The sequence below is a fragment of the Crocodylus siamensis genome, chromosome 7 (genome assembly GCF_052110815.1).
Source record: "Crocodylus siamensis isolate JL-2025a chromosome 7, ASM5211081v1, whole genome shotgun sequence".
Taxonomy (NCBI): domain Eukaryota; kingdom Metazoa; phylum Chordata; order Crocodylia; family Crocodylidae; genus Crocodylus; species Crocodylus siamensis.
This window is the reverse complement of record NC_143401.1, coordinates 97,638,269-97,649,051: the sequence shown is the minus strand read 5'-3', so window position 1 is coordinate 97,649,051 and position 10,783 is coordinate 97,638,269. Positions and strand designations below refer to the sequence as shown.

Genomic DNA, 10,783 nt, shown 5'->3' with positions numbered 1-10,783 from the left:
GGTGCCCCGCAAACAGGTCTGACGGAGGGAGTCGTGGGGCGTTGGGCCTGATCCTGCCCTGGCAGCAGGTGGGAAGGCAGGGCGCGGGGGGGGCCCGGGTGGCGGTTCTGGGAAGCGGCATCCGGCCCCGCTGCTCCCGGGAGACGCGGCATCCTGTCCAGCCTCGCAGGCGGCGCCGCCCCGAGCTGGGGCTGTGCGGACAGATCCGCAGCCAGGGCCTTGGTGGCCGCGTTAGGAGTGGGGCTGGGGGCAGGATCGGGGCCGAGCAGCACTCATGCTTCAGGGCCCAAGGGGCTGCGGGGGTCAGGAAGGCCCCAGCTTGTGCGCCCCGTGGCAGTAGCCGCAGCCTAGGACAGGTAGGAGCACCTGCTCCAGCGCCCGGGGGTGGGGGACCCCTCTCAGCAGGCAAGGGGGGGTCCACGGCTGGCTGCCGCATGCCCCCGTCCTCCCAGGACAGTGGCACAGGAGGGGCATCCTCCGCGCCTGTCCCCACCCCCGGCTATTAAAACCTCCTTCCTGTCGGAGCCGGGGCCCCCAGCCCCTTTACCCGCCGGGCCCCCTCGGTGTCCTAGAGTTGGGCGCCGGGGCCCCGGTCCCTGCTCCCCCCGCCCGGGCCCCGGGGGCTCCCAGAGCCAGCGAACCGGGGCGCCGGGGCCCCCGCCCACCTGCTCGGCCCCGCGGCTCGCCCTGCCCTCGGGCACTGGGCTGGGACCCGGGCGTCCGGCCTTCCTGTGCGCTGTCTCCGGAGCCGCCGGGCCGAGCTCCCCGTGCCAGGCAAGTACCCGGGGGGCAAAGGCGAGCCCAGGGCAGGTGAGTGCCCAGCCCCGCTGGACACTGGCAGGGGATGCTGGGGGCATGGGGCCTGGTGGGAAGGTGTTTGTCCCCTCCGGGGTGTAAGGGACGTCCGTGCATCCCCGCGGTGCAGCCGGGGGGGTCCGTCCGGCTGCTCCCAGCCTGGCTGCAGGGTGCTCGGCTCGGGGTTGCATGGCATCAAGCCTGGGCTGTGCCAGGCTGGGCACGCCCTGATAGGGCCTCCAACCTGCACGAAACTTAAACAAACCCTGGCACCGGCTTTGTTCTCCCCCAGCAGGAAGCAGCAACAAGCGCTGGATTTTCTCCCCGTGCTTCCTGCTAGGGCAGGACAGGGCAGGGCAGGGCAGGGCAGGCACCCTTACTCACCTCGCCCAGCCAGGCATGGTCCGCGACTGACCCCGCCGCTAGCTCAGCGCCGCCAGACCGCCGGCAGCATGGCCCTGCACAACCTGTCGCAGCCGACGTACGAGCCGGCCCCCATGCCCCCAGCCTGCACCGCACCCGGGCTGGACAGCATGGCACATGGCTTCCTGGGGCTGGTACAGCCCAACGCCTTCCCGGCTGGTAAGAGATACCCACCCCCCACCGCAGATGCCCTGGGGATGGGCTTGGGGGTCAGCTCCCCCGTGCCTCAGTTTCCCCAGCGCTCCCTTTGGGCTCCCCCAACCTGCGCCCTGCCATGTGCCCCCAGGAGCCCAGACTCCTGGGTCCTGCCCTGCTGCACCGTGCCCCCATCTTGGCCTCTGGACCTGCCAGGGCTTCACTGCAGGCCCCAGGCCAGGCTGGCATCTCCTTCCCGGGCTGCGTCCGGATGGGCGACGCCGCAGGGACCCGAGGCTTTGCCCACCGGGGCCGTTGTGCCTACAGGAGGGTCCCCCGGGGATGTCCGTGGCCTCCTCTGCTGCCCCTGGGGATCCTGCCATCGTCAGGGCCGGACTTGCTGCGGCCCCAGAACCGCGGCTCCTTTGTCTCGCCTGGAGCTTCCCTGCGCGGCGCTTCCTGCTGCCGGCTTCGCCTTCTGTTTGCTCTGCTTGGCAAACAAGCAGGTGCCGGCCTGGGCTGCGGGGCAGGGGCAGTGGGGTCCTGGCGCTGGCTGCGCTAAGTGCCCCAGGGCAGACAACCGGGGTCAAGGTCACAGCCTCGGGGTGGGGGTGCCACTGGGGTGCCCCCTGCCCCACAACTGCCCCTTAGCCAGGCCGGGGTCAGAGGTCACGGCTAGGGGTCATTGCTCTGTGCAGCAGCCCAGGGTAGGGAGGGGCTGGAGGGCCCAGGACTCTGTGTGCAATCCCCCAGCCGGACCCCCATGGCCCGGGGGGGCTGTGCCTGTGCATCACCAGGCTGGAGGCACGTGGGGCTTCTGGCTCTGCCCCCATGGCCACTGATGCCCCTTGTCCATTCCTCCTGCCAGAGCTCCTGTCCCGGCTGATCCAGGAGCCGGCCCGCATCACGGAGCCCGCCACATACAAGCAGGTGCGTGGCCCCCACCTCTGTGCTCTGCCCGCCTCGGGGGCACGGCGCCCGGGCCGCGCTGACTCTCTCCCGCCGGCAGGTGCTGTCGTACGAGATGGGCTTCCTGGTGTGCGTGGCCATCGGCCTCCTCTTCATCCTCCTCATGCCCCTGGGCGGTCTCTGCTTCTGCTGCTGCCGGTGCTGCGGGCGCTGCGGGGGCCGCAAGTACCAGAAGCAGGACGAGCGCACGGGCTGCCGGCGCCGCGCGCTTTGCGCCGCGCTGCTGCTGCTCTCAGGCCTGCTCCTGTGAGTGCCACTTGGCGTGTGGGGGTGGCATGGGGGTGCACGGGGGCTAGCGGGGGCTTCTGTGTGTCCCCATCTTCAAAAAAGGGAGGAGGGAGGACCCGGGCAACTATAGGCCCATCAGTCTTACCTCGGTCCTGGGGAAACTCTTTGAGAAGATCCTCAAGGAGCACATCTGTCATGGGCCGGCCTCAGGGATGATGCTCAAGGGCAACCAGCACGGTTTCATCAGGGGCAGGTCCTGTCAGACCAACCCGATTGCCTTTTATGATCAGGTCACAAAGGCAATGGATGCAGGTGTTGCCGTGGACGTAGTCTTTCTAGACTTCAGCAAGGCCTTTGACACCGTCTCCCACCCCATCCCCATTAAAAAGCTAGGCGACTGTGGCATTGATGCCTACACCGTCAGATGGATTGCAGATTGGCTGAAGGGTTGCACCCAGAGGGGGGTGGTGGAGGGGTCATATTCGACCTGGGGGGAACTGGGCAGTGGTGTCCCCCAGGGCTCGGTCCTGGGGCCCGCGCTGTTCAATCTCTTCATCAGCGATTTGGACGACAGGGTGAAAAGCAACCTGTTTAAATTTGCTGATGATACCAAAATTTGGGGTGAGGTGAGCACACTAGTAGGGAGGGAAAGACTGCAGCAAGACCTCGATAGGTTGCAGGGGCGGGCTAACAAAAACAGGATGCGTTTCAATACTGACAAGTGCAGCGTGCTGCATGTGGGCAGTAGTAACCAGCAGCACACTTATAAGATGGGAAACTCTCTTCTTGAGAGCACGGAGGCAGAAAGGGATCTTAGAGTCAGTAATGACTCCAAGATGAACATGGGCCGGCAGTGGGGGGACGTGGTCAGGAAGGCCAACGGCACCTTGTCGTGCATCCACAGATGCATCTCGAGCAGGTCCAGGGAGGTGACCCTCCCCCTCTGTGCGGCACTGGTCAGGCCGCAGCTGGAGGACTGCGTCCAGTTCTGGGCACCACACTTCAGGAAGGATGTGGACAGCATGGAGAGGGGCCAGAGGAGGCCACTCGCATGGGCAGGGGCAGCAGGGCAGGCCCTACGAGGAGAGGCGACGGGACCTGAACCTGTTCAGCCTCCACAAGAGAAGGCTGAGGGAGGATCTGGTGACTGTCTATAAACTCACTAGGGGGGACCAGAAGGGTTTGGGAGAGACCGTGTTTCCCCTACCGCCCCTTCCCCCCTGGCATAACAAGGAATAACGGCCACAAGTTGTTGCAGAGGTGTAGATTAGACATCCGTAAGAATGACTTCACGGTCAGGGCGGCCAGGGTCTGGAACCAACTTCCAAGGGACTCTGGGGGTTTTCATAGATTTCATAGATTTTCATAGACATCAGGGCTGGAAGGGACCTCGGGAGATCATCGAGTCCAGCCCCCTGCCCAAAGGGCAGGAAGTCAGCTGGGGTCATAGGATCCCAGCAAAATAAGCATCCAGTTTACTCTTGAAGGTGTTCAATGTAGGTGCTTGAACCACCTCCGCTGGCAGACTGTTCCAGACCTTGGGGGCTCGGACAGGAAAGAAATTCTTCCTTATGTCCAGCCTGAAACGGTCTTGCAGGAGTTTGTGACCGTCTTTAAGAAGAGGCTTGATGCCTACCTGGCTGGAGTCATCTGAGCCCAGTTTTTCTCCTGCCCAGGCGGGGGGTCGGACTTGAAGATCTACAAGGTCCTGTCTGACCCGACTTCTATGAATCTATGATATGCCCTATACTGCCCTGGGGCACACTCCCTTTGCTGCCCGGGGCAGAAACCTGTCCCCCGCCCCGGCTCCTCACGTGACCCCATGCATGACCCCTTTGGGGCTCCAGCTCCCCCTTGCACCACTGGACCATGCATCTGCATGCCCAGCTGCAGGCTGGCTACCGTAGTCCCCCTTGAATTTAAGCCCCTCCCCCCCCATAGCATAACTAGATTTAAAGGGAGCTCCAGACAGGGATCCGGCCCCTGGGGCACCCGGGGGAGCCTGTCCACTATAGTCCTAGGAGGACTTATCCCCACTGCTGCTGGGGGAAACCGAGGCAGAGCTGGACATGAGCCTTGCCGGGGTGGGGGCTGGGGTCCCTGGCAGTGACGGGTGCAGCCCCTGGCCTGAACTGACCCCACCGTCGCGGCAGGGGCTGGAACGTCTGCGCCTTCATCGCCAACACGCGCATCTCCCAGGCCGTGGGCAGCAGCTTCGGCACCTTCAACAGCTCCGTGGGCAACCTGCGCACCTACCTGGATGACATCCCCCGGGTACAGGCATGGGGGCCGGGGCAGAGGGGGGCACATGATACCAGGGCCGCGGCCGGGGCCTGACACCCTCGCCGTGTCCCTGCAGCAGGTGGATTTCGTGATGAACAGCAGCCGTGTGCCGCTGGACCAGGCCAACGCCAGCCTGCGTGGTGAGTGTCCGGGGGCACGGGCAGCGGGGCGGGGGGGCTTGGCTTACCCTGACCGTGCCCCGACTCTGCAGACATCAGCTCTGTCCTGGGCGGCAGGATCGTGTCCAGCATCGGCCGTGAGCTGCAGGCAGCCCTGGACAGCGCCGCGCGCCTGCTGGAAGGTACGAGGGGCCGCGGGCGCGGGGGGCTGCACCTGGCCGTACCACCCTGGGCTGAGGCCATGCCGCTGTCCCCGCAGACCTGGACGTCCTGCGCCCGGATCTGCGGGACGTGATCAACTCAAGCCAGCGGCTGCAGGACGGGCTGGATGGCGTCAGCCACAACCTCAGCGCCCTGTGCTCCCGCATTGAGCACACCCTGGAGAGCTGCGGGCAGTCCTGCAAGACCCAGCTCCACTGCCCCCGCGCCCCCGCCAACCTCAGCCTGGTGAGGGGGGTGCACATCCCGTGCCGGGGGGTCCCTGGGGTGCCTGAGCCCCTCCTGGTCCGGCCCCCGCTGACCACAGGCTTCCGCCCCCCAGATGCCAGATGCAGGGCACCAGCTGGAGCTGCTGGACAACCTGACCCGCTCCGACCCCCGGACTGTCATCCAGCAGGTGAGACCCCCCAGACCTCCCATGGGGCTACCGGTGCCAGGAGCCATGGGCCAGGCTGTGACCCGTGTGCGTCTCCCCCGCCCTGGGTCCAGGCCAACCAGACACTGCACGACACGCCGCAACGGGTGGAGAATGAGACGCGGGACCTGGTCGTAGGTAAGTGATGCCCCCCACCCCAGCCCAGACCCCCCCACCAGACCTCCTGTTTCTGCACCCCGGCCCCAGCCGGTGTGGGGACCCAAGGCCTCCCCGGCCCTTCTCGGACCCGCGTGCCGCCCGCTGCAGACGCACAGGCCCAGCTGGACCAGATCCAGGGGGAGCTGCGGCAGGCGCGGGCCAAGCTCTCGAGCCTGGACGCCCTGAGCAATGTCTCAGCCACCCTGCACAGCGTCGCCCACTCTGCCGGCCGCTACGAGCCGCTTGTCCAGGCTGCTGACCACTACAGGTGGGGCCCGGGGGGCTGCCCTGGGTCCAGGGTTTGCAATGGGGGTGCCTGGGAGACCCAGGGAGGTTGGGGGCCCCACTCCTAAGGGCCTGACTCTTCCCCCGCAGGTGGATCGTGGGCATCTGCCTGTGCTGCCTGGTGCTGCTGGTGGTGCTGAGCTACGCACTGGGCCTGGCGCTGGGGGTGCTGGGGCTGGACCCTGCCACGCTGCCCGTGGACCGTGGCTGCCTGCCCAACGTCGGCGGGAACCTGCTGCTGGCGTAAGGGACCCCCCACCCCGTGCACATGGCAGGGCCGGGCCGGAGCCCACCCCCCGCAAGCGCTGACCCCGCTGTCCCCCCCAGGGGCGTGGGCTTCAGCTTCCTCTTCTCCTGGCTGCTCATGCTGCTGGTGCTGCTCTCCTTCCTGCTGGGGGGCAATGGCTACGTGCTGGTCTGCCGCGCCTGGCACGACCGGCAGCTTATCCAGGTGAGGGACCCCTGCCCCAGTCCACCGGTGCCCCACACTCCCGACCCGCAGCCCCTGCCAGCCCAGCTCCAGCTCCAGCTGCAGTTCTCTGTATGTGGGAGCTGCCTGGGGGGGTCCTGTTTTTCTCCTGCCCCTGGCTCAGGCAGGTGGCTTGCGGGGGCCGGGGTCGGGTTTGGAGCCTCTGTCTCAGCTGCTCTCACCCCCACTTTTGCCTCCAGTTTCTGGAAACCCCGGGCATGATCCCCGGCTTCAGCCCAGAGACGCTGGGGCTGCACGGCCAGACCCTGAACCTCTCCCAGGTCTACAAGTCAGTGCCACGGGGTGCGGGGGGCTCGCCTGCCCCTACCTGTTGCCCTTGCGGGGGCCGGGTCTGGTCCCATCCCTGCTCTCCTCTGCCTGTCCAGGCCCCAGGGGTCAGGGGCAGGAACTCACTGGTGGGGGGCAGGGGCTGTGGGTTGGGAGTGAGGGGCACCGGGGAGCTGCCTGCCCCAGTCTCAGCCTTGCTCCCCCCAGTGCGTGCCAGCATGATGCCCCTCTGTGGAGTGCCCTGGACCTGGGGCAGGCCGTGCCCCTGGACGAGCTGCTGAACCTCAGCCAGGTCAGCATGTGGGCACAGGGGGTGCGTGTGCATGTGTGCACTCAGGCCCAGGTGCACAGGTGCATGTGCACAGATGTGCACTCCTGAATGGCTGTGTGCACACGTGTGCATGGCTGTGCGGGTGCACGTGTCTGTCCTGTGCACACATCCCTGTGCCTGGTGGGTGCGGGTCAGGAGTGAGAGGCACCGGCCTGGCCCCCCGTGCTCACATCCCCCCACCCCATAGTACACGAGTGAGATCCACGCAGCTTTCGCGGAGACGAACCTGACGCTGGCGCCGGTCGTGCTGCTGAGCACCGAGCAGACCGACCTGCTCCGCGCCCTCGGCAATATCACCCGCCTCACCAACCTGACCGCCGACCGCCAAAAGGTGCCCGGGGCCATGGGGGGCTGCAGGGGACAGTCCATGCTGACCCCCAACCTCCAGGGGAAAGTCCATGCTGACCCCTGATCCCCTGCCCCCCGCCAGCTGAGCACCATCCCGAGCCGGGAGCAGCTGCTGGGGCTGGCGGACGAGCTGGACAGGCTGGCAAATGTCACAGGCACCGAGGTGAGATGCTGGGGACTGACCTCTGACCCCAACCCAGAGGCCCTAGCCCCTCCTCCATGCTCCTTCTTCTCCAGTCCCTGTCCCCCCCCACCCCCCGGCATCAGGGTCCTTCCCCCCCAGCTCCCTTGGGGCCAAACCCCCAGGACAGCCCCTTGCGGCCGTCACCGGGATCCCGTCCCTGCTCCGGGCAGGGGTCTCTGGGCAGGAGCTGGGGGGCTCTGGGCAGGGTCAGGGGTCTCTGCAGCAGCCGCATCTCCACCAGGCCCCGAACAGGAGCAAGGAGCTGCAGGACGAGGCCGCAGAGCTGCGACGGCTGGACGAGGAGATGGAGACGAGGCTGCACAGCAATGTGGTGAGTGACCCCCCATCCCCGCCGACCCATTCCTCGATGGCCCTGGACCCCCTGACGCTCGCTCTGTCCCCAGCGCATCCTGAACGAGACCCTCCAGCGCCTGCAGGAGAGGATGCACCAGGTCCCGGTACGTGGGGAGGGCTCGGGGCCGCGGCGGGTGGAGGGGTGCTCTGGGCAGCTGCGTTTTGGGGGGTGGGGATGGGGGATCCCCCTCCCCCCGGCAGGCCACACAGCTGAGACCAGGCCCACTCGTGTCACACCAGATGCTAGTGGACTCTGTGCTGGAGCAGATGAAGCAGGCCGAGGTCTTCCTGGACATGCGTGTGGCCCCCACCATCCAGAATGTGAGCTGCCCCCCGCCCAGCTTCGGCCCCTTCCCAATGTCCCTTCCTTGCACTCATTGCCCCCCCAGCCCTGCCGGTGCCCTGCACAGCCGACCCCCAGCCCCTGCCTGCCCCAGCTCTGGTGGTGCCCCTCACTCCCAACCTGCAGCCCCTGCCCCCCCCGTCCCGGCCCTGCCGGTGCCCCCCACTTCCAACCCACGGCCCCTGCCTCTGCCCCCAGGAGAGCCAGCTCTTCCTGCATCAGCTGCTCGGCTTCTTCGAGACCTACGTGGCCTGGGCCAAGGACGCCGTGAGTGATGCGGGCGAGGGCGGGAGGGAGGGGGCTTCCTCCCCTAGGGCCGCGGGCTGCGCACACGCCTGTGTCCCATGGGGCAGAGGGCAGAATCGTAGGATCACAGCAGTCGGGTCGAAGGGACCTTGTAGATCTTCAAGCCCGACCCCCCGCCTGGGCGGGAGAAAAGACTGGACTCAAATGACTCCAGCCAGGTAGTCATCAAGCCCCCACTTAAAGCCCCCCAGGGTAGGAGCCGGCACCACTTCCCTAGGAAGCTGGTTCCAGCTCCTGGCCGCCCTGACCGTGAAGTCATTCTTGCGGATGTCTAATCTAAATCTACTCTCTAATAACTTGTGGCCATTGTTCCTTGTCATGCCGGGGGGCGCGGGGGGAAACAGCGTCTCCCCCAAACCCTTCTGGTCCCCCCTGGTGAGTTTATAGACAGTCACCAGGTCCCCCCTCAGCCTGCTCTTGTGGAGGCTGAACAGGTTCAGGTCCCGCAGCCTTTCAATGCAAGGTCTGCAGGCTTGTCCCTGTGGCTGGGAAACTGAGGCAGGGCGTCTGACGGCCCATCCCTGTCCCTGTGCACAGCTGACGGGCGAGCTGGGGCGCTGCGGCCCCGCGGCCCAAGTGCTGGACGGCATCGAGACCATCACCTGCCGCTACGTGCTGGACTCTCTGGTGAGGGGCCGGGGCCGGGGCTGCGGGGTGCGGGTGCGGGGCTGGGGGCACTGACGCCCGCTGTGCCCCCCAGAACGCCTTCTGGTTCAGCCTGGGCGCCTGCACCGCGCTGCTGCTGCCTGGCCTCATCCTGGCCACGCGGCTCGCCAAGTTCTACCGCCGCATGGACTACGCCGACGTCCACGAGTGAGGACCCCCGTTGTCCCTGCCCGCCCGACTCCTGGCTTCCACGCCACCCGGGCCCCGGCGGGGAGGAAGGCGGACATGTGGCAGGCATGACCGCGACCGTGGTTGCTGCACCAGCCTCTACCCGGCCAACACGGGGGTGGGGAGCCCCCGGTCACGACAGGCCCAGGGGGGATTGGGACCAGGGTTGGGCTCCCTGAGATCCCCCTCCCCCAAAGGCACCGGCTGGTTTCACTTCCCTGGTGGCTGCTCGCACCGGGCCACGGCTGCCTGCCCATGGGGAACCGAAACCCTCGCAGCCCTAGGGGGCTGGGGGTGGGGGCAGTGCCCAGCCCCCCTGACCCTGCCCCTCTCTCCCCACAGGCACGAGGCCCTGGAGATGTGAGTCCGGCATCCTAAGGTGGGGTGGGGCAGGCATTGTGGGACATCCCCTTATGTCCCCTCCTGCACACCCCACAGGTCCGCGCCGCCCCCCGCCTTCAAGATCCCACGGGTGGAGACGAGGCCGTGATGCCCTGGCCCTGAGGTCGCGGCCATGGGCACAGCTGCCCAGGCTGGGCGGCAGGTTGTTCTGGGCCACGGGGTTGCTTTGCCCCAGCGCTGGCGTGCCCGCGCGCAATAAAGCAGCTTGTGTGTGTGAACAGAGCCGAGCTGCCTGTCTGCCGTGCGGCGATGCAGGGCTGTGCCCCCCGTACCCACCACTGCCAGGGGGTGGCTCTGGGGCTGTACCCAGAGGGGCTGGGTCCCTGCTCCAACCCTGGGGGGGCAGTCGGGGGTCCCACCGCCCTGCTAGAAGCTGCCCCGTGGCTGCCCAACACCTGGTGTACTGGTGCCCAGTGACCCCCACCCTGTCTGGGAGCCAGGGTAATTCACAGGGGGTCGAGATGGGAAGGGCTGCTCCGTGGGGTCAGGGAGGAATTTGCCCCTTTGCTGCAGGCGTTGGGGTGGGGTTTAAGCTGGAGCAGAGGCCACATCACAGCCGCGGGCTTTGCCCTGCTGACCTCAGCCCTCGCCTCCAGGCTTGCAGGGGCCGGGCAGGCAGGGGCCGCAGGTGACCCGTTGCCCACCACCCAAAGGCTCGGGCTTGTTCGGCGCAACCCACTTCCCTGGTGGATGGGAGCACCCCCACCCCCTCACGTGGGCCGCAGCGTGAGCTAGCGCTGCACAAAGCCTCATTGATGCACCCCAGCCCATCGCTCCCACCCGGCAGTTCCTCTTCCAGGGGCTGGTTCCATGCTGGCTCGTGGCCACGGGGACTTCCCAGGAGGGGCCGACGTCCTGTGCAGGGAGGAACAAACTGCAGCTGGGGTGCAACAC

The 10,783-nt window shown here is 67.1% G+C and overlaps 1 protein-coding gene across 2 annotated transcripts; it reads left to right on the top strand.

Annotated features, from left to right (window-relative positions):
- The first annotated feature begins 201 nt into the window (after nt 1-201).
- On the top strand, nt 202-10,102 carry LOC149860199 (prominin-1-A-like). Of its 2 annotated transcripts, none has more exons than XM_090057233.1 (25): nt 202-356; nt 1,136-1,377; nt 2,222-2,283; nt 2,363-2,568; nt 4,704-4,824; nt 4,910-4,973; nt 5,045-5,134; nt 5,212-5,399; nt 5,494-5,568; nt 5,661-5,724; nt 5,854-6,013; nt 6,121-6,273; nt 6,358-6,481; nt 6,700-6,788; nt 6,995-7,079; nt 7,306-7,449; nt 7,549-7,629; nt 7,892-7,981; nt 8,055-8,108; nt 8,245-8,325; nt 8,546-8,614; nt 9,191-9,280; nt 9,354-9,466; nt 9,830-9,847; nt 9,926-10,102. In XM_090057233.1, exons 2-25 carry the CDS (start codon nt 1,248-1,250, stop codon nt 9,975-9,977), a joined length of 2,403 nt encoding a protein of 800 aa, XP_089913359.1. In that variant the 5' UTR covers nt 202-356; nt 1,136-1,247; the 3' UTR covers nt 9,978-10,102. The 2 variants fall into 2 exon arrangements, with proteins under 2 accessions (XP_089913359.1, XP_089913360.1); XM_090057234.1 differs by having other exon boundaries at nt 1,088-1,377.
- Nucleotides 10,103-10,783: the final 681 nt, after the last annotated feature.

Coding starts and splice junctions, on each gene's coding strand:
- LOC149860199 (XM_090057233.1), top strand. CDS start 1,248: ATGGCCCTGCACAACCTGTCGCAGCCGACGTACGAGCCGGCCCCCATG. Junction 5,135..5,211: donor CGCCGCGCGCCTGCTGGAAG/GTACGAGGGGCC, acceptor CTGTCCCCGCAG/ACCTGGACGTCCTGCGCCCG. Junction 9,281..9,353: donor GCTACGTGCTGGACTCTCTG/GTGAGGGGCCGG, acceptor TGTGCCCCCCAG/AACGCCTTCTGGTTCAGCCT.